The sequence below is a fragment of the Chionomys nivalis genome, chromosome 14 (assembly GCF_950005125.1).
Source record: "Chionomys nivalis chromosome 14, mChiNiv1.1, whole genome shotgun sequence".
Taxonomy (NCBI): Eukaryota; Metazoa; Chordata; class Mammalia; order Rodentia; family Cricetidae; genus Chionomys; species Chionomys nivalis.
The window spans coordinates 16,300,326-16,322,872 of NC_080099.1; the positions used below are offsets into that span (position 1 = coordinate 16,300,326).

Genomic DNA, 22,547 nt, shown 5'->3' on the forward strand with positions numbered 1-22,547 from the left:
TTAAATGCTGATGGGTGCCCTGAACCATCCTGGCCATTATTCAGTTCTACTGAGTGGAGAAAATCAGTTTGCTTCCTGTGTAGGTACAGGTTTATATTCTAGAGAAAAATGGCTAGCCCTGTTAAATCCAAGCAGTCGAGTATCCTACGTCAAGTGAGGTCGCCCCTTTCCACATGTTACATGACTGAGAACACAAAGCCATACTGGTGCCCATCATAAACAACCACATCCCGCAGGTGACGTCTCGGGCCCTCATACCTTTCTCACATACTCTGTTTCTTCAAGAATGTGAGCTGATGAAGATGCACACAAGACAGAGTCGTTTTCTGTCTTACGCCTTGGGGGAACTTCTGTGGTCACTGTTACAGTTGTCATTGTGGATTCTGGCTTTAGGAAAACATAAGTCAGCTCAGCAACACGACATAAAGGAGTTCCGTCATAATCAAAGTCTTGTTATCAAATGTTCAGTATCATCTTAGACTGCAAAATCTCAAGAGTGGGGCCCTGTTTCATTCACTTTACATTATAGCATAATGTAAGTGCTTACTAAATGTCTGTGGAACCAGAAATACAGTTAAAATCAAACTGTGTGTGCATATCCTGAAGAACCTTGATTAAAGCTCTTTATCAAAAGACCCTCAGAGAAAAGATCCAAACAGTATTGGTAAGTAGAGTGCTGTTATGTAATATTCTTTAGGATGTATGACGCAATTAAAAAATATGGTACAGAATGAATATACAATATCACATTTTCTCATTTTTTTAAAAGGTGGCTAATATGAATGAAGACAAATATTGACTCAAAACTTTGACAAAGTAGGTTACAGACTAGCCTGGGTTCCGGAGTGAGATCCTGACTTCACACACACGAACACACACATATACATACCAACACACACGAACATACATACACATATACACACAAACAGACACGAACATACACACACTCAAACACACACATGAACATACACACAAGAATATGAATACAATCACACAAAAGGAAGGAGGAGAAGACACAGTGACTGGGTTCTAATAGAGTAACAGTCGCACTCCTGGTGGACAGGCTGCACTATCTGGATATCACGTCCTCCTGAAGAAAAGTTGAATCCTCTTGGGGTACTTTGGGTTGAAGATACACAGTCCATAAAACAAAGTAAGACAGGTGGTCAAATACTATTTGAATGAAGGATGGCAGTCATCCTAAATGACTGTAACGACCAGAATGATATCAAAAATCCTAAATCCTTGCGTTTATAGCAGGTGAGAACTTACTACTGCCATGGCCTTTGTTGTCTCCCCGATCCTCCCCAGCCCCCACAGGCTGCTGAGCCAACCACTAGATGGAAATGGGACAAAGGCAGAAGAAAGAAAGAGACATAGCAAGCACATGTCACGTCAATAATACATTGACTCCATTTTTTCAGGAGCTAAATAGTTAATAATGTGGTTTTTATGGTATGTCAGCTAATAAAATCAAAGGAATCAACAGGCTTAGAAAATGTCACATTTGTAACTGCTGTCAAAGAAATGGGTTTAAAAGAATTCTCAAGCACAGCTAAGAACCCTGGGCAAAAAGTGTAATGAGGAACATTACTGTTTGAAGGGCTTCAATCCTCAGGCATCCTTGTAACTAAGTCTGCTACAGATTAAATCTTGGGGCTGGGAGGTGGCTCAGTGTTGAGAACACTTGCTACTCTGAAGAGGATCTAGATAATTTATTCACAACAGCAGCTTACAACTACCTACAACTTCGGTCCCAGGAGATCTGACTCCCTCTTCTGGCCTTCCCAGGCATCTGCATACTTGTGCTCTACAGACACACAGGTGCATACACAAACACATACAAAATAAAAAAATTTTAAAGAGTCTTAAAAGACAAATAACCAAATAGAATATATGAATCATGTTTGAATCCTGCCTTAAACACACTAGGCATATGTAGTTTTTGTTTTGTTTTTAAATTGACTGGAAAAAGCCAATATCACACTCTGAGAAGTAGCTCATTTGGTAAAGTGCTTGCCTTACAAACAGAGGAACTGAAATCAACCCCACTGAATCCAAGGGAAAACGCCAGGCATGGTGGCACTCATTTGGAACCCCAACATTCCAGAAATAAGAAATAAGCAAATCCCTCAAACTCATTGGCATCCAAACCAGCCTATTTGGTCAGTGTTGGGCCCATTTAAAAAAAATTGTCCCGAAAAATTAATTAATTAATTTTAAAAAATGTGGGAAATACCTGAGAACTAACAGCAGAGGTTGTCTTTTTACCCTCCACATGCATGCACACACATGCACACACATGCACACAACCATGCACCTGCACAAATATGGACAGGCACACACATATGTACAAACACACACACACACACACACACAAGAACCCCTTATGTTTCTAAGCTTAAAAGAATTAAGACACCCTTTTAGAAAATTATGTCTGTTAGTGACACTTGCTGGGATTTTGTGGGTAAAATAATGACATTAGGACCTGTTATGGAGAAATAAACATTAAAGATGGAGAAGATGGAGTTTGGAGAAAGATGACATTCATGTCTTATTCAAAAGTTTGCATGCTCAAACACTTGGCACTCAGCTGTTGGTAGTGATTTGGAAGTTTACAGAACCTTTCAATGACTTTGGCTGGAGGAGGTGGGTCACTGAAAGGCTCTAGCCAGGCCTTGCTTCTGCTCCAATGCTCCACCTCCTGGTCTGGCCTCTAAGCGGAAAAACTCTACCTCAGGGTGCAACTACAGGGCTACCCTTCCAAATGTCTGGGACAAGGTAAATCTACCCTCCTTAAGTTGGGTCTCAGGCACCTTGTCACAGTGGTGAGAAAACTAGCCAATAGAAAACAAGCTACAATTAAAATTTGAGTGTATAATCTGAGTGTAAAATTATTAAAAACTTCTCTACAGATTAGGAACTTAAGACTCCCATAGTGATGCCAATTTACCCAAGATCACAATAAAACTAAGAGAGGCAAAACTCAAACCCTAGTCTTTTTCATCCCAAGTGTAAGGGCACTTCCATCCCATTCAGACTGTCTTCCCTAGAAAGAAACAACAAAATGCTTAAATCTAGCAAGGACCCATGCTGCTAAAAGGCAGAGAGGATTTTTATATTGGTCCGTACCACCTTGAAGAAAGATTGTCTCCAGGGAAGCCACAAAGCCCTGAGTTTATCCTTTAATCTTCAATGAAATTGACAGGGCATGCCAAGAATTTTCCATTTTATTGCAAATCCTCTCAGAAGGCAGCAACGGTTCTCTTTTGTTTTAGCAGAACTCAATTTGGCAGCATCAACCCCACAAGTCTGCTGTGTGGAACGACATGGAGGTACTTCCCTCTCTTGGGCTTCTGAAGTCGCTTCCAGGATTAGGGACTTGGTCCACAACAAGACTTGAATACTCAAAGAAAAATAAAACCCCTTGGAGACAATAAGCAATGTGTTCAGAAACTTGAAGAAGGTGGTCGGCAATCTGTACTTTTGCCTTCCGTCTGGTACCCTTCTGCTTGCATAGCTGATAAGTTAAGATTATTCTTATATTTTTAAGGCTCCCAAATAATTCAAAAGTATATCACTTCATAAAATGTGAAATGTATGTGAAGTCGAAATTCGTGAGTACTTTATTCAGAAAAGTAAATGTGGCTTGAATCTGTAACGCACTCAAGTTCATGCTCCTCTGGCCGGTGGGCCTGTTTGGGGGTGACTCTAAAAGCTTTGGACACTGAGGTATAGCTGGCAGAAGTGGGTGGGTAGAAGCGAATCTTTAAAGGTTATTAATCACCCCCTTTCCTGCTCCCTTTCTGAAACTTTGGCCCTACAACAGCATAGGTGAACATTACCACAGAAGCAGTACACAACAAGCAAAACTAAAATACTTGCTATCTGTTCATTTCCAGAAGGAGAAAGAGGTTATGGGAGGGCAGGGAAGAGGGACTGTGGCAGCAGGAATTGGATGCAAGCAAAGCCACCACACAGCTTGGGCTGAGCTCTTTTCGCCACTGCAGCTCGTGTCTCCACAACCTTACTGAGTTACTTTCATTTTCCTTTTTCATATGGGCTGCACTGTGTGCATGGGATGCATTGTGTGCATGGGATGTATTGTGTGCATGGGATGCAGTGTGTGCATGGATGCAGTGTGTGCGTGGGTAGTATTGTGTGCTTGGGATGTATTGTGTGCATGGATGCAGTGTGTGCATGGGTAGTATTGTGTGCTTGGGATGCATTGTGTGCTTGGGATGCATTGTATTGTATGGTGTGCATGGGATACATTGTGTACATACATTACATCACTAAAATTGAGTCATCAGAAAAAAATGCCCCCTGCTTTCTTCATCTTTCCTAATCTCACAATCGCATTGGGCCCATGTCAGAGACCCCAAAATATATTTTCTTCTCTGCCTTTCATTTCTGATAACATTGACATCTTTTCCTTAATCCCGGGTAAGTGATCCTCAGTGACTTTCTTTCAAAAACACCAACCTCCCTGCTTACTACTTGTAAAAGTTACATAAAAATTTAGCCTGAATTTCTATATAGGTAAAATAAGGGGTACAACCCTGAGAGCAAATGGGTTGTAGTTAGTGGCCGGGGGAAGAAGGTACTCAATGGACCAATGGGCTGTAAACATCAATGTTACTGCATTTATATCCCTAATAACCACAGAAGATGAGCCACCCATGACGGGGAGGTACACAGACTCCTGGGGTTGAAAGCTTTACATCCAACAGTAGCTGTATGAAATTAAGTTCCATTTCTCTTTGATTCAGAAAACTTTTGTGCCTACAGTCCCTGAGCAAAATAAAGAAATTCAAGATGGGGGCAGGAGGGGGGGTAGTGCACAGCAAAGTCCAAACAGCCATATGGCATTATCAGCCTGGGGAAAATCCATGTTAGCATTTTATTTCAGCCAGAAGTAGATTAGACAGATAAAATTTTCAAAATAAAACACAATCAGTTAATTAAAGTGAGGAAAGGCTTTATTTGTTTTATGCTAGGATGGATTGAAGACAGCTTCCATGTGGCACCATGCCAAGAGGAGGTATTTCCTGTATCAGGCCTTGTAAACAAGGCAGTGGGGGTGGGGATGGGGTACTGGGCAGATAGTGCTCCTGCCCCTCCTCTTCAGCCAAAGCAGCATTGCTTTGTCTTACCATACAGTGTCTTCCCTAGAGCTTTCAGTGAATAAAAGGGGTTCTGTGGCTAGAGGGAGCTCTCCTAGCTTCCTGGTCCATGATTACATCCAGGCCATGGATACATGACCACACCACCAGGAGATACTCGGCATGGGTGCTCCTTTATGGCTCAGGGACTCAGTTTCTTTTATGGTAAAATTTGAGTAATATTAACTATTAATAATAAAAATTGACGGGATAGTTTGGGAGTTAATATTTGTCAATCGCTTAGCACGTATAATACGTAATACATGATTTACACATGTTTGTCAAATGAGTAAATAAAATATGAGACACTTATCCATAATTAAAGTTGAAGAGCAGTCTGAGTGGTTTTGTTCCCATAGTGGGGAAAAATCAGGCAACATTGGAAATAGTCTGCATTGTGAGCTGGGCTATGCATTTTGAAACTAGCAAATTACAGCAGCCATTCCTTATTACTAAAGAATTGATAGTTTGTCAACATTTTCAAATGATGATGCTATTAATAGCTTACAGTCTACACAGCAAAGCAGACATAGTGGGGTGCATCGTTTTCTGTGAGATAAACCAACATACCACTGGACCAGGATGATGCAATTAAAACACACTTCGCAGTTTAAAGACCCGAAAGAGCTGAGAGAGTATGAAATAAGTGCATACAAGGCTTTGCTTCAGATCTAACCATGACCACAAATTTCCAGGCTGAATTTCTAGGCCCCCGTGTCTCAGAACATGACATTCTTTGATAGGGTAATTGTGTGTATAGTAAGATTAAGCAGAAACGACCTGACGCAGGAGCAGCACCGATCTTCTGTCCAGTTGCAGATACCTTTATATGTAAGGCGGGCTTAGAGATGGACTCATTAGGACAAGGCCATGAGAAGATGAAGGCACACATGGAAAGATGCTTCTACCAGCCAAGAAGCACCACGGATTTGCCTCAAGCCTCTAGCAGCCTAAAGGGAGGCCTGCAACAGACTCTGTTCCATGTTCTCAAACAGATCTAACCTGCAAATGCCTTGGTCTTGTCTTCTAAACAACACAACTCCAAGATGACAAATTTCTGTTTAAGCCTCTCAACTGGTGGCTCTAAGCTAGAGCTGCTATAGGAATCTAATACAGGGCTATTTATAGTCAAGAAACGTTAATAAAGGCATTTCTTTTCTTTACCTGTTGGTTTATCCTTTCTGGTAGTAGATATTCCCTGAACTTTGCTGTGGTAGATGCTGTGTCTGCAGGGTCAGCCTCTGAAGACTGCTACATAGAACTTAGAGTTCAGCAAGAGACGCAGAGCAGAAGATATAAATATGTGGGAGGGCAGTGGAAAGAATAAAGCAGACTTGGGGAGCAGGATGAAAGGAGGTGATGTCCAAATAAACATAAAGGAAGTCAACCTAGGGAGGTACCACTGAAGAAAAGTCTGGAACACAGAAAAACCCATGACTAACTGGAGAAGCGGGTTCTAGAGATGGGGGGGCGGGCGAGAAATGGCAAGGCACATTTGCCTGAGCTGGTTCTGAGAGCACCAAGGCAGACAGCACAGACCAGCTCCCCCCAGATTGATGGAATTATCATTTTCATTTTGCCCAAGTCTTGAAAAAAAAATCCCCTCACAAACCCACTGAGAAAGAAGCAGGAAGTAATGGTGACCATTGGTCCCCCAAAGGAATCCTACTTGCTCTTTTCCAGTCCTAATCTTGTAGAATGAGTCTCACAGGGGCCCTCCCAATTTCCAAACTTAGTTTTTCAACTTCCTCACCAATTCTGGGGCCAATTACATACTCTTGTAGCAGATTCTTAGGCAAGATCATCCAGTCAATTACAGTGTTCTGTAAGCAGGAGCCCCAACTGGTTTTGCCACATTTTTCTGAGTTTTCAGGTTTCAGAGTTTTGGCTCGGCACTAACAATCTAACAATGTTGTTTGGTTTTGATAAGTAGGATATATGTGTGCTTTGACACTGGCTAAACTGTAAAATAACTTAGAAGAAAAGTCCTACAGGATGAACAGATTGTCGGGGGAGGGGGCTGCATATCTCCAAGTCCTGAAGAGAATGTTTATGCCTGGAATACTAAGTAGCACACCTGCTCTGTGACATTCACAGCGCAATGGTGACATCCAGTGTCTGACTATAAGCCTCAGGGGACAGGGTTTACCTGACAATGAAGCACAGCCCACTAAAGGCATGCATGTAACACAGAACCCATGTTCTGCTTCCAAGCATTTCTCTATGATATTCTTAGGAAGGGTTAATTGTGTCCAACCATGTGTTTATTCTTCAGTACACATGCACAGGTTTGTAGGATGTGTAAGTCCTAGAGAAAACTCCTAGATACAGAATATAGGTATTTCTTTATTGTTACTGTAAGCACAACATACTATATAATATATATGTATCATAGGAACTGCTTGTCATTATACTCACAGGCCTCTACCAGCTTAAGCCTCTCTGCCCCTAGTATTCTCCTTTTGTTCTATTTATAATCTATTATCCTCTCTTCCTTAATTTGTCCCTTTCCCACAGAAAAAGTACCTTTTCTAGTTTCCTGGTTTCAATTTGGACTCCACGTTAAATACCCACAACAAAACATTTGAAATTAGAATCCACATGTGAGGCAAAACATAAAACAGTTGTCTTTCTGAACCCGAGTGACCTCATTCAAAATAAATGTTTTCAGTTCCCGCCATCCATTGGCACATTTCACTTTTCTTTGTAGCCGGGTGATACTGTATTTATGTATAAACCACTTTTCATCCATCCCTCTGTTGATGAGCATCTAGTTGGTTCCATTTCTAACTACTGTGAACACCACAGCAATGAACACCGAAGGCAAGAATCTTAGTAGCAGGTCACAAAGTCTGCTGGGTATACACCTAGGGGTGGTATTGCTAGGTTACATGGCAGTTCTATTTTTTAGCTTCCAAGACACCTCTGTACTAATTTCCAAAGTGACCGCCACTAGTTTATGGTCCCACCAATGCCACATGAGTTCCCCTTCCCTCTACCTCCACATCTACGCAGCTCTCGCTGACATTGGTCCTCCTGATGAAAGTCTTTCTGAATGGACAGAAGGAGAATTCTAGAGCAGTTTAACTTTTCATCCAGACAGCTGAGGGTATTGAAAACTCTTAGTGTTTTCTTGCCATTTGCATCCCTTCTATTAAATTTTTGTTCAGTTTCACAGCCCACCTTTTTCTTCCTTCCTTTCTTTTTCCCTCCCTCACTCCTTCTCTCTCTCTCTCTCTCTCTCTCTCTCTCTCTCTCTCTCTCTCTCTCTCTCTCTCTCTCTCCTTCCCTTGAACCTTTTCAACCCCCCTTGTCAGGTTCTTTTCTTTTCTTTTTTAAACCTTACTGGCCTTTTGCATATATATTATAGCTTCCACTTTTGTGCTTTTATGGGAAGTCATACATATGAATGTGTGTGTCTCTGCATTTATATGTGTGTCTTGCGCTTTTTCTTAGGGTTTTTCTTCTGTTTGTTTTGACCTATTTATTTTGCTTTTATTTTATCTTCTTTCATTTTGTTATTATTTCTTAGATGCCTGTTTGTTTTCCGAAGAAAAACAAAAGGGTGTGGATCCGGATGGGAGTGGAGGTGAGAACAAGAGAAGTAAGGGGAGGGGAAAACTATAATCAGAATATATTGTTTGAGAAATACTTATTTTCAGTGTAAGTGGGGGGGAGAAAGCTAATCATGAGAACTGGGCACTAACATAAAAGAGCAGGAATAAATATGAGAACTTTGCAAGAAGCAGATGAGTATTTACAGTAAGATTTAAATTTGGCCATGAAGCTTCAACTCCTCCTGTAACATCAACCCTTGCATACTGACCCTTCTGGATACTTTTCTTGAGGCCCTTTACACACAGACTATTGAAGCAATGACTATAAAATCAGTTCAGAGCCTGAAGCAGCCAAGACCTTTCTTTCTGCTACCATTTATGCTCCTTTCTGCACAATGAAGAAGCCTGGCTTTCCCAAAACACCATTCTACCTTGACTCAAGTGATAATAGAAAAATACCAGAGAGAGGCATGACACTATGGACTTCCTCCTGCCAATCTTAACAATGCAGAGGAACTGGAGGAAGATAATGAGGTGCTCCCAGCTCAGTGCCTGTTGAGTTCTTTCTCTTGGTGGATCCACACAGCGTGAAGGATGCTTCCACCCTAATTCCTGAAGTGCATGTAGGGGAAAGGATGAAGGTGGAATCCTGGATAGGGAACAAACGAGATTGCCACTGCAAAACTTTTCAAAAGCACCTGTTTTGTGACCTTTCAAACCTTTGCCAAGGTGGGAAAAGCAAAAGGTGTGACCGAGATCAAACAGTCAGGGGCTCTCAGAGGACCTGCAGGAGGCTCCTCTAAACATTCCAAACAGAAATAAGTCCTGAGCTGTATATGAGAATACATTCAACACAGAAAATAACCTTATTTGATTCAGTTTATCTTGCCCTCAATGAAGGGTGTTTTAAAAAAAAAAAAAATCTCTTGCATTCTAAGTTGCCAAAAAAGGAGACCTCAAACTATCTTACTGTCCATGTTTTTTGCAGTGCGATCTTTGAGTAGCAACAGAAAGGCACACACTGAGATATTGTCTTCTCTCTCATCCTCAGAACCCATCAACTCTAGCAGAGTTTCAGCTCAAATATGGAAAAGACTTTTAGCCTTAGTCAGCAGGCATCACCCTCCTCTGAAGGCACCTACTGTCCCAACACACAGCAAGGTAAATGGGGGCCTAGAAAGCAGTCAGCTTCCTGCGTCCTAACTAAGTTACCCCCTTGCTTTTGCAACATTGGGACATTCTTACTGGATTTCCAAGACAATTTCACACAGAAAATCCCACTGTTGACCAGGAATGGGCTGATAAATTTGTAATGCTCATATTAAAGATTGTAGTAGGGATGCAGTTCAGTTGGTACTATGCTTTCCTGTTACCACTAAGTCCCAAGGCTTATTTTCGGCTCTGCAGTAAGTCAGATATGATTTATAGTATTTTAATTTCACCTCCAATAAAGCCACTTTCACAGAAACCGAATAAGGGTAAGAATAACTTGAACATAGATGATTTGCCCTCCATGGAGAATTGCAATAATTATTTCTATGATCTTCTAACTTAAAGGAGAAAATAATTGTGTGAATAGGGTTTCTTAAATTTTAAATTTTATGTTCATTTTTCCCTCTGGAATGACTGCTACCTAAAGAAACACATTTAATCTTTGGTTATTTTTCAGCAAACTAATGTTTGACTCTTTATGGTCAATAACTTCATGTTGATAATATTAAACCCAGAATTCATAACTTCTAAGTTTTCCCCAAACCTATAAGAAGTAGAATGGCATTGGCCCAAACAGCATGGAGTTCTTCTCCAAGTTGTGGGTTTCATTCTCAGTGAAGAAAATGTCTTTTGGAATGAAGTTTCTCTTAGCCATGTCAAAACTGACAGGTGGTTGTTGATATGTTTCCTGACATATGATCGTATACTGCTCTGGAGGGATCCAGCGTTATATAACCAGACAGGACTGTGTCTTCTTGTGCCTTCAACATGCAACACCATGCCAGGCAGGAACATCATACTGACCTAAAGAATGTATGATCCAGTCCACAATGTCACAATTGCTTAAAGTGTTTTCTAAAGCTGAACGTATATAAACAACCCTACTAACGTTTGCTTTCCAAACCCATGCAGAGGACAGATTTTGCACTTAGCAAAACGCAAGTTTATTTGAATAGGATATTAAATTAATCAACCACAAAATACTGTTTGGCGAGTACAACCCGAATGAATCCGCAAGTTGTTTGCAGCATATTTTTGTGGTTATGAAATGTTTCGATCATCTAAATTGGATGCACCTGTCTCAGTTAAAAAAAAAAAACATAAACCTACAACTTTAAGCACTTTTCAATTCTCTTGAAAATCCTTTTTCTATCAGCAATTTTCCGAAATAAATGTTTTTACAGCTTCGGCCAAATCCAGCTTACATTTTTAAGCATTTTGGCCAAAATGTGGGTTGCATCCCAGGCCCCCTGTTGGAACACATTTGAAACAGCCAACTCAAAGAGGATATTATGTGGACTTATTAAGGTTGTAGCCCCAATTAGTAAGTCAACGAAGAGGGCCTATGTTTATTTTAAAGAACAAATTAAGAATCTTAAGACATCTGCCTGGATCTTAGGCCATTTCCCTTCTTTTTTTTATTTCTGGAGGTGAGGAGTCATACAGTGCTCTTCCCTGCCTGAGACACAAATTCGTGGGCTCCCTCCCTTTCCCTCCCCATCCCCCTGCATGGAGAGACAGAGGGAGGAGGGCAGCCCAGCAACAAGGGAACAACAGCACCAATTGTGCGCACCTGACACTCCCGCAAGCTCATGTTTCTGGAAAACCAGTCTTCAGTAGTGCTGAATATTTAATGATGTGGGGTAACGTCCCTAGGATAGATCACCTTTTGCCCTTCCTAAACTTTCTGTTTGCCGTTCCTAAGTTTCTAATTCTGCTAACTTTTATATAGCACGAAGGGAAAGGAGCAGGGAGTCTCCATCCTTCCAGTGAAACAGCTGTGACGTGATGGTAGAACATCATCACTACGTCCTGGACTGGAGGCGTGCTCTCTGCTCGGAAGTTTAAGCTCACTCTTTTCCTCCCCAAAGCGGCTCAAAATTCACAACGATCCACTCTAGCACCCAAACTGCTTCTGTAGGTGGTTTTACTCGCTGGCAAAGCTGTCTCGGGCCCGTCTAAAATCTAGGCTGAAAAGTAGAAACAGTTCAGCAGTGGGCTATGCCCTTGAAGCACCTGCAGCTTCCTCGCGAGTCAGCCAAAACAAATGATTGATACCTTCGTTCAGGTGCTTTCCTGTTAAAAATTGCGGAAGCAGAAACTGCAGCTCCCATGAGTTTGCAGCATTTTCCTAGGTTTCTCCAGGGTCACTGAAACAGGCAGACAGGCCTCTCAGGGTTTCGGACTAAAGGATTAAATAACAACAGCCTAAATAAACAGGTGAGTGTGCCCTGGAGTGGATTCCTTTGGAGGAGAAAGGCAACTTTCTCTCTCCCTTGAAACTAAAGGAAAATCCGAGCCCAGAATAGAAAGGTTCGAAGAACCACCCTCTTCACCTCTCTAAGACTGTTTCCCTCTTTTCCTGGAAACGTCCCAGGGCGCAGAGCTCCGCGCGTGACCCGCTTCCAGGGTCACCTGGGTCCCCTCAACCTGGCACGTCTCTGGTGCAGCCGCAACTAACTGCCTGGGGCTCTCCTACCTTGGAGGGCGCTCAGCACAAGGCCCCGCCTGCTGCTGAAGCTCAGGGAGGGAGATCCGGGGGTGTGCCCAGGGTCAGTCCTCGGCTGGTGCAGATGGCGACTGTGGGCAGCTAGAGCTCAGTTAGAAAGGGCGTCCAGGGCAGAGTCCGGGGCTGGGCGGGCTCCTGGGAGGAGCCTCTGCTCTCCGATCCCTTGGAGGCGTGCTCGTAAAGACAAATCACCGCCCCAAGGGGCCTGTCCCAGGAGAGAGGTTCTAGAGCAAGGGCCCTCGTTGGTGAAGTTTTTACAACCACCTAAATCCAAAAACTTACCGTGTGTGTGTGTGTGTGTGTGTGTGTGTGTGTGTGTGTGTGTGTGTGTGTATAAAACTTTATTTGGTGGTGATCTGAAACTGAACAATTGCAAAACTAGGAGGAAAAGTTCCGTTGATCCCTCAGCCAGTGCCAAGGTTCACACTTCCATAGAGGTGGTCTTATCAAAACTATGAAATTAACAACGTCCATTGCTATCAATAAAACCCAACTTTCTGCAATTGTCGCTAGTTTTTGAGCAAATATCGTTACCCCCGCCCCAAGATCCTGTTCAAAATGCTATGTGGCAGTAGTGGAGGTCACTTTGACTCTACTGGTCTGGGATAGTTTCTCACTCCTTCCTTGTCTTAGTCAGCTTTAGAGATTTGAGGCATACTTGTAAGGTTTTGTAAGTAAGGCGCCTGCTGGTCAGGTGTCTTTCACACGTGGTTATGTGTATACCAGGAAGATGACCACGGGGACCAGTCCCCCTCTCATCCCATTTACTTGTGGTCAGCAGAAAGCAACAAGACATCACTAGCAAGTGATTCTTTGATTAAAGCCAAGCTAGGCTAGGTATCTCCACAGGTGGTTGCGCGCTCTCTCTCTCCCTCCCTCCCTCCCTCCCTCCCTCCCTCCCTCTCTCTCTCTCTCTCTCTCTCTCTCCCCCCCCCTCTCTCTCCCTCCCTCTCTCTCCCTCTCTATCTGGGTTTTTTGAGACAGGGTTTCTCTGTAGCTTTGGCATCTGTCCTGGAACTAGCTCTTGTAGACCAGACTGGCCTCGAACTCACAAGCCTGCCTCTGCCTCCCGAGTGCTGGGATTAAAGGCGTGTGCCACCACTGGCCCGCTTGCCATTTTTCTCTTATCGCACCTTCTTCTGCATTGAAATCATTCAGTTCAGTTTACTCCAACTGAGAGGAAGACTGAACTCTACTTCCTGGGTTAACCAGACATTATCATTTAAAGGTTTTTTTCTTATCTCTCATGTATCTGTACAATCACTTACATCAGTATGGACCTATATATTTATTTATGGGGAACCATTTCAGCTATTTTCTGTGTCCTTTGAAAGTTCATAAATGTTTAGGTCTTTGAGGGAAAACAAAAACAAAGACACAACCACTTCTTCCTCCACTCCTCTCACATTTAACAGGATACCAAACTGCCCAACATTTGATATTGAAGCTGCCCAACGCTTCAATGTCAAACAGCTTTTCAGAATTTTTCCTTTGAACCCAATGATTCCAACACATCTGATGTATTCCCCAACAAATTGAATTGTGTGGAGGATGGGCCAGTTGGAGAAGTGAAAGTTGATAGCACCCCCCTTTTTATTTATTTGTATAAAGTCAAAGAAAGAGTTGTAAAATTAATGAAGAACAGAGGGATGGCTCAGGAAAGAGAAGTACCTGTGTGTAATTCTTTCCACTTAGATTCAGTACCCAGATCGCACAAGATGGCAGGAGAGAAGCCACTCTCAACAGCTGTTTTCTGACCTGCTCAGACATGTTCAGTACACATATGTTTACATACATGCATGCACACACACTGAATTAACTAATTCATTAATTTTAAAATAAAATAAACTAATGAAATTATCCTTGCCAAGAAAGAGCAAAGAGATTAAAGTAAAAACGAGCTTCTTAAGGTGATGACTCTGAGTTAATTTTCTCTTCACTAATCCACATGGCTCTCTTGAACTCATACATGTGTGCTTGCAGAAAAATCATGACCCAAAGATAGTCACGGATGTTTATTCCTGGCGTACACACAGAGGTTCAGATGCTACCAACCATTTGTTCTTTTGCTTTGGTTTACTCCTGTTTGCTTTTGCCAACCTCTTCCTTAAACATCACACTTCCTCCCCTGAGCTTGAGTCTCACTCTGCTTGTGCTACCACTTACCGACCAGGATCCCTCCACCTCTCTTTCTAGCCAGAACCCCCTCAGAACAGTAGCTCTATTCCTCCTCGGACCCGGTGGTGTTCCAGGTAATCATAAGGAGCAAAACCACAGAGGTGATTGACTTCCTACTTGACAACTGTGTTTTGACTTTATATTTAAGGGTTATCAGATTTGGTTATAGAGTCAATGCTTGTCTCCCCCACCCCCACTGGCTCTCAAATGACCACGGTCATTTAAAAAGGAGATCTTTCTTAAACAGTTAGGTCTTGGACCCTGTGGGTTTGGTATCTTTATTGGAAGAAACGGGAGAGAAGAAGTCTGTAATTTGAGGGCACAGCAACGAGGACACAAAGGAGGAAGAGGGTCTCATATATCACATCTGTGTGTGTTTTGATCTTGACCATCCAGGCCTTTTAAATGTAAGAAATAAAATTGAGTATTTAGCTGGCTAAATATAAACCTATGGCATTTTATTATCACAGTCAAAACTGATTAAGACAATGTCCTTAAAGAAATCTGCAAAACCAGGTAGAAAAGCAAGAGTTCGTGTACTTTCCTAAATCCACAGTTTTCTGGGTGTACAGACTAGGAGCTCACAACGTATCCAGTCTACCTGGGATAAAGGACACCAGCTGCAGGAAAAACAAGGGTGGGATACCAGGAAGGAGGTCCTGGGAGCGTTTGCTTTCACTCACCTTTTAATGTTATCTTTGTGAAGAAAGGATGGAAAGAATCATTATAGGAACTGAAACCTTCATCATTGTCATAAGTTCATGGGCAAAACATTCAGCAAGTACTTAGGAACAATAAGCATTCTATCTATGTATACAAGTCTGTCTGAACAGGTAAGTCTTTTATATATGACCTCTTTTACATCGGAGATGTAGAAGCCATGACATAACCAAATGATATTCGAAATATGTATCTGATGGTTAAGCAATAAAAAAAAATGTTAACCACAGTACACTGTTGGGATGTCAACCAGCTGAATGAAAGCTCTAGATAGATATCAGTATTGGCTGCCTTTTAGCAAAACTAGAAGGGAAAGGCTAGGGATGTGTGTCAATGGTAATATGGCTGGCTGCTTAGTATGCACAAGGTCTATATTTGGTTCCCAGCACAAAACAAGCAAATCATCACCACAACAATGCCATACACACACAAATCTGATATGATCCCCGAAATACCATTTCAAAACACTCTGGTTTATACAGTTGTTTGAACTTGAAGTTCAACTTTCTCACGTTGATGAGCTTGGCTTTTACCTATTCTGACCACAGCTAGAGTGCTAAGCATTACTCCCTCTGCACTGTGAGCCTTCCCTGTGTTAAAGTTTCTACAAGGCTGACTGACTGATTAAAACCTGTGTGTTTCTGGAGAGATGGATCATTAAAATCACAGAGTCAAATTATCTTTGTCTTGTCTTTGTTTTTCTTAATAATTGTCCCTTGCTCAGCTCTGTGACCCAACATCTATCCTTGTATTAGTGAAACATGCCGACTGCTCTCTAGCTTTCACCAACCCACAGGTTAAAAATGTCGTCTGGTAACGTCTGAGGCCTGTAGCAGAGACTTTCCTGCTTTGCTGCAACCTGCCTGCCTGAGTTCGTTGCAATGTATTTTAAATATTTTATTGTTTCAGAAAAATGAATGATGTCTGTGTGTGCACATCTGTATGTAGACACATCTGCCATCAGAGGCAGAAGGGAGCATTAGATCGCCTGCAGCTGCAGATACAACTTGTAAATCTTCTGGGGAAAGTGCTGGACTATACACCTCTTGGTCTTCCAAAAGAGCAGAATGTGCTTTTAACCGATGAACCTTCTCTCCAGTGCCACCAATGTATTTTAAAACTTGTTCGATTTCTGTAAAACAATAATAAAGTCATTGCCACATTGAAGCCTAGCATCTCGAGGAGCCTAGATTTGTGTTCCTGAGCTATGGTCACATATGTGGCTGTCAAATAAAGTCACTTATTATTCCCTTTGAGGTGAGAGTTGTGTTTTGGAACTGACAGCTGAAATGTCAACTTTAAACACTTCTTGCAGAGATTGTCTGAAGGAGAGGATGCGAAGCTCAGAATGAGGCTACAGGAAGGCGTGTCTGGCTATACCTAGAGCTTATAGATCAAGTCACTGTCTTTATTACCTGCTGTCTACATTCTCTCCCCTTGTCTTTACCACCCCAGAGGATTTCTGGAGCTACGGGTGGTTGTGAATCCCCATACCTGGGTGCTGGGTACTGAACTCAGGTCCTTGGCAAATATAGGGCACCCCTTGGAATCTGCTGAAGGAACCATGCAATGGGTAAGACCCCTAGAAAGTGACCCAGTGGTGGGGAGTCTTCAGATTTGAACAAAAGTGTGGCGGTCTTGCTATGGAGGCTATACAGCATTGCATAACGTGACAGCTCCCTTTCTCATCCCTTCTTCTCTAAGGCATGCTTCCTTCATCCTTCTCTTATCACCTGGCCCCTAGTCACCTGGTACTCTGTAAATCTCTTGAGGTTGCAAGGGCGAATTGCGCGTGCCAATGTTCAGGTGATTTGGGTGATTGCAGGCAGGGATACAGCCCCTCTGGCTTCAATTCTGTAAAACGAGCCCCAGATTTCCTGTTTGCTTCTCGCTACTGCTTTGGCTGCTTGCTGATGGACTGATCCTGTTCTTCTCAGTTCTGATCCTAAGAAAGACTTTGATGAAACCCGAGTTTTCCACTTTAGAGCTAGCGAGCTTTTTTCCCCAGATATCCTTTTTAAAGGAAAGTGCTACTGAGATTTGTGCCAACCCACAAAAGCAGCAACAAAAACCAGTCATTACCTCAAAGATGTCAATAGTGTATTCTGAAACCGAACATGAGCCAGTGTATCCTGGAGAGACAGAGTCAAGTTATTCCAAAAGCAAGTTACTCCAGTAGACATTCACTTTCCAATAAGATGATGGAACAAAGAGAGACACCAATCAAATTATTTTTAAAATATATTTCTGAAAACATCCAGGTAAGTGGGTTACAGCAAATCAGGGCCATCAGACATTATCTGATGACATTTTTGTCTTTAGATTTGGGGAAAGCTATGGATCTATTTGTGCAATCCAAAAGGCTTTACGTAGTAATCACAAGAACATTAGGTCACACTCAGTAGTGATGCTAAGAGAATTCAAGATAATTTATGTATGAACCTGTAATATACCAACTCACCTCAACCACTAATGTGCTAATCAATCAATCAGCTGTGTAATTGTTTACATAGGTGTAGCTTTTGTTCTTGAGAACGTCAGTTCACGTCAGAAATTGACTGCCCTTGAAATGAGTGCACGATACCTCCCCTCTCTAAGACTTAGTAACTATGCAGTGGTAGCCTCTGTTAGAGAAAAGTCAACAGGGATGACGGTCCTTAGAATAGAAACTTCTGGTGGAAAGCACCATGACTCATGCCTCCAGCAAAAAGCAAATAACCAAGGAATAAGGTCAAGGAGCTTGTCCTTGGGTTGGGCAGGAATCTGTGGCACACCCCACACGCATTTCCTCTCCTTTCTTCATGCAAGGAAGATTCTATGATGACTTTCCCTCCAAAAAAGAGAGAGCCATAACCCGGACCAAAAGACTCCTTTACATGATCCTGACTAAATTTTATTTACTTGTGACTCTTAAAAAATAATATCAATAATAATAATAATAATAGAAAGAAAAGTGAGAAGTGCCAAATAAAGGACCTATCACAAATGTGTATTTGTAACTGAAAGAGCTGTTTTCCAAAACTTAGTTCAAATATTTCAGATATCTGTTCTTGCCCAAATATGTCAACCAACAGAAGATGAAGGAGAGGGGCTTAATCTAATAGCAGCTAGGGCTTGTGAGCGGTAGACTTTGGACACCATTTGGAAGTAAAGAACTACCCCAGGACTGTCCTTGCTTTATGCCTTCTTCAGAGATGTTGCAGAAATTCCAGAAATTGTTTAAAGGGTTTCTATACCCAAAAGGACCAGTGTCTTAGTCCTACTGTTCTAAAAAAAAAAAAAAAAAAAAAAAAACAACAACAAAACCTGTGCTATCTAATTGCCCCAGTCACTATTTCTTGAAAATGTATGATTTCTGCTGGAAGCTAGTTGAAATTTAAATTGTTCCCCATCAGTAGTTCATGCTTTAGCAAATCCTTTGTGATTTGCCTATACAATTTCTAGAAGTCAAACAGAAGGCTTTACACCAGCTAATGGAGAAAGACGCCTGTCTTTCTAGAAAAAAGCAATTGAAGTTTATAACAAGTTTCACACCCTAGGATGTTATCTTAGCATCCCATTGCTGTGAAAGGACCTCAGGATCTAGGGAACTCAGGAAGGAAGGCATTTAACTGGAGACTTGCTTAGCTTTTCAGAGGCTGAGTCCATTATCATCATGGTAGGGAGAGTGGCTGCTGGCAGACAGACATGGTGCTGGAGAAGTAGCAGAGAGCTCTACTTGCTGATCAGCAGGCAGAGACACTGGACCTGGTGTGGGCTTTCTACATCTCAAAGTCCACTCCAAGTGACACTGTTCCTCCAAAGCCACACCTCCTAATTCTACTACACATTCAAATATTCAAGTCTACGTGGGCCCTTATTCAAACAACCACAGATGTTAATGCAGACTTTCAGAGTCTAATATAAGAACGAATGGCCATTTCTGTTCTTGGCAATCTCCAGGACTATGATAATTTTGTGGTCATTGCTCTATCAGAAATTTTAATTGCTCATCCTATAACAGAATGTGCCAGGCACAGTGATTCTCTACCAACTTTGTCTCTGAACAACCTCCTGGTCAGGAACACCAAAGAGAGCTGTGTCTAAATTAGTACCCTGGGATCTAACACTTCACAGTTGGCCAAAGCAGAGACTAAAAATGGATTTTATCAGCTGTGTTCTGTTGCCAGGAGTGGGCCATGATCAGGCTATAGAGAATGCAACCAGAATACTACAAGAAGTGAAATGCCAGGCCAATGGCTTTCATGCTCCACAATATGATGTTTTGAAACTGAGTCCATAGAAAAAGAGAACTACTTCCCAATCAAGTTAGATTTACTCCAGTGAAACAAAATAGATATAATTACTAAAAAAATTAACGATATAATATAAGTAATATATAATATATAGTCTTTCTAAAGAAGAAAATATGTGATTATTTCAAAACTGTGAGGAAAATATTTATTAAAATGATTATTTACTCTAGACCTGTAGGGTGCATCCTCCCTTCCTGCCTCCATCCCCTGGGGACTCTACAGATCCTCCCAGGAAGTAACTTTCTTCCCTCATGCCATCCCCTTGGGTTAGCCACCAGTACCTGGTGACACTCTCTACCTGGGAAGCTGCTGGTCACACTGATCTAGGAATCAGGTAGCTCGTCTTCATTTTCCCTCCTTCCCTCCATTGTCAATTTCCAGTCTTATCTCTAGTCCTGCAACAGACCACTGGAAGGGACCTATTCACCCTCACTACTTCCACTCCTTGGGGAAAAACACGACTTTCCTTCTTCCTGCGGACCCTCTCAGACACCCCCCCCCAACACACACCCTCTGCCTCCATTCTAGACGATCTTCTATTCCTTCCTGTCAGTCCACAATACCAAGAAGAACATTCTCCCCTGGACCCCCAGTGACCACATGTGGCAGGGACTCAGACACTCTACCAGGAAACCAACAACCACCACACTCTCCTAAGATCCAGAGACGGCAACAGAAAACAAGAAATGGAACACCTACCCCCAAAAAAGACAAGACCAGATAGCAACACATAGGATTGCAATCATCCTAAATCCAGATACTTAGGGACCAGGGCAAAAGCACAATACAATCCAGTACAATGGTATTGTGTATTTCTACCAGAACCCAGATAACTTACTATGGATTAAAACTAAATATCACCAACAGCAGAAGCAACAGAAAGCATACAAACTCGTGGAAACTAAAGAACTCACTATGAAATGAAAAAATAAGTCAAGGTGGAAATTAAGAAAATTAAAAACATCTTAGAACTGAATGGAAAGGAAACCACAACCAGCCCAAATCTGTGGGACACAATGAAGACAGTTCTAAGAGAGAGGCAAGGTGACATCTGTAAGTGCTCACATTAAAAAATAATTGGACAGACTCATATTTTTACCTTAATAGAACATCTGAAGGTACTAGGAAAAAAGGAAAAAATAATGCCCACAAGAAGTAGACAGTAAGATGTTCCAGCTATGTGAACATTACTGGAACAATTTTATCAATAAAATAATTGGATTCAGTAAATAATTAGTGACTAATTCAGTAAAAAATTCAATAAAATAATTGTTTACTGAATTAGTCACTAATTATTTACTGAATCCAAGAAAACATCAAGAAGATCATCCACTATAATCAAGTAAGCTTGATCCCAGGGATGCAGGGATGCAGCGATGCTTGAACATACTTAAATCAACAAATGTAATCCACCATACAAGCAGAATAAAAGACAAAAGCACATGATCATCTCATTAGATGCTTGAAAAGGCCTTTAATGTAATTCAACACCCTTTCATGATAAAGGTCCTGGAAAGATTAGGGACACAAGGGCCATTATATAATAAAGGTAATTTGCAGCAAACTCACAGCCAACATCAACCAAAATGGAGAGAAATTCAAAGCATTTTCACTAAAATCAGGAACAAGACAAGGTCATCACCTCTCTCCATATGTATTCAATATAGTACTTGAAGTCTTAGTGCTAGAGCAAGAAGGCAACTGAAGAAATTAAAGGGGTACAAAGAGGGGGGGGGAGTCAAAATACTTTATTTGTACATTGTAGGATTGTATATGTAAATGACCCTAGAAACTCCACCAGGAAAATGTAACAGCTGATAAATATATTTGACAATGTAGCGTGTTCTTGGTGGTCATTCCATGGTACTGGAATCTCCAAACTGTTGAAGTCTTTGCTGCAACTGGGCTGCACTGTCATCTACAGCCTCTCATAGGGTCTCTTCATGGTGCCAAGCCTCAACTTCTTTGCATGAACCCCTCAAGCCCTGAGCTTCAACTACCACTGAGGCTGCACCTTCACCAATGGTCTTTCCTGCCTCTCACAGTGCCAAGCCTCAGTTGCTCTCTATGGCCCCTTCAGGCCTTCAAAACTATTGCCACCTGGATGATGCTTACACGTGACCAAGTCTGGCTGCCAGCACAAGGTACAACCTTGGCTGCCTCTGGAACAGAACTTCTCTGAGCTCCCGGAAATGTCCCAGGTTTCACTTCAGTGATGCTGGTCTCCTATTCACTGCTAATTTCTTAACTCTAGCTGACCAGCATCAAGTATCCCAGCAAAGTTTTGCATTAGTGGCTCTTGTATCCTCTTAATCACAGCTGATTCTTCAGCCCCAGCTAACCAGAACCACAGGATCTTAATTCAAAGCAACAAACTGCCCCAATTGAGTCTTTAAACTTCCCTCTGAACTTTCACAAGCCAAGCTTCCATCTTCAGCACTGCTCTCAATATTCTTGTTTTCCAAGTTCTCACAGAACATCCCACTGAGGTCTCAACAAGCAAGGACTTTCTAGGCCAGAGTTCCAAAGTCCTTCCACAATCCTCCCCCAAACATAGTCAGGTCTGTCGCAGCAAAACCCTGCAGCATGAATTCTGATTGGTCTCAGTAATAAAACTTGGAGTCAACTCTCAGGAGGCGAAAACTGAAGGACCAGAGAAGCAGAATGGCCAGTTGCTCGAATTCTTTTCTCCACCAATACTCAGACCAAAGGGGCAATCCTGTCCCTCTGAATCCTCAGACTGCATGCCCTGACTCCTGTCTCCTTCTGCCTTATATTCTCTCTCCGTCAGTCCATACCCCTTCCTGTCTCCACCTCCCTAGTACTGGAATTAAAGGTGTGAGCCACCACCTCCTGACTGTTTCTCTTTGAGACTGGATCAATCTAGTGTAGCCCAGGACAGTCTTGAACT

General features: G+C 42.1%; 1 protein-coding gene across 1 annotated transcript in view; it reads right to left on the bottom strand.

The window, feature by feature from the left end:
* Positions 1-12,522, bottom strand: part of Ccdc68 (coiled-coil domain containing 68) — a 34,648-nt gene extending 22,126 nt beyond the window's left edge. The window contains exons 1-2 of the mRNA XM_057789103.1: positions 12,414-12,522; positions 259-387 (exon numbers count right to left, since the gene is read on the bottom strand). Coding sequence (XP_057645086.1) covers positions 259-375 — 117 coding nt within the window. The 5' untranslated portion in view covers positions 376-387; positions 12,414-12,522. The remainder of the gene's footprint in view (positions 1-258; positions 388-12,413) is intronic.
* Positions 12,523-22,547: the final 10,025 nt, after the last annotated feature.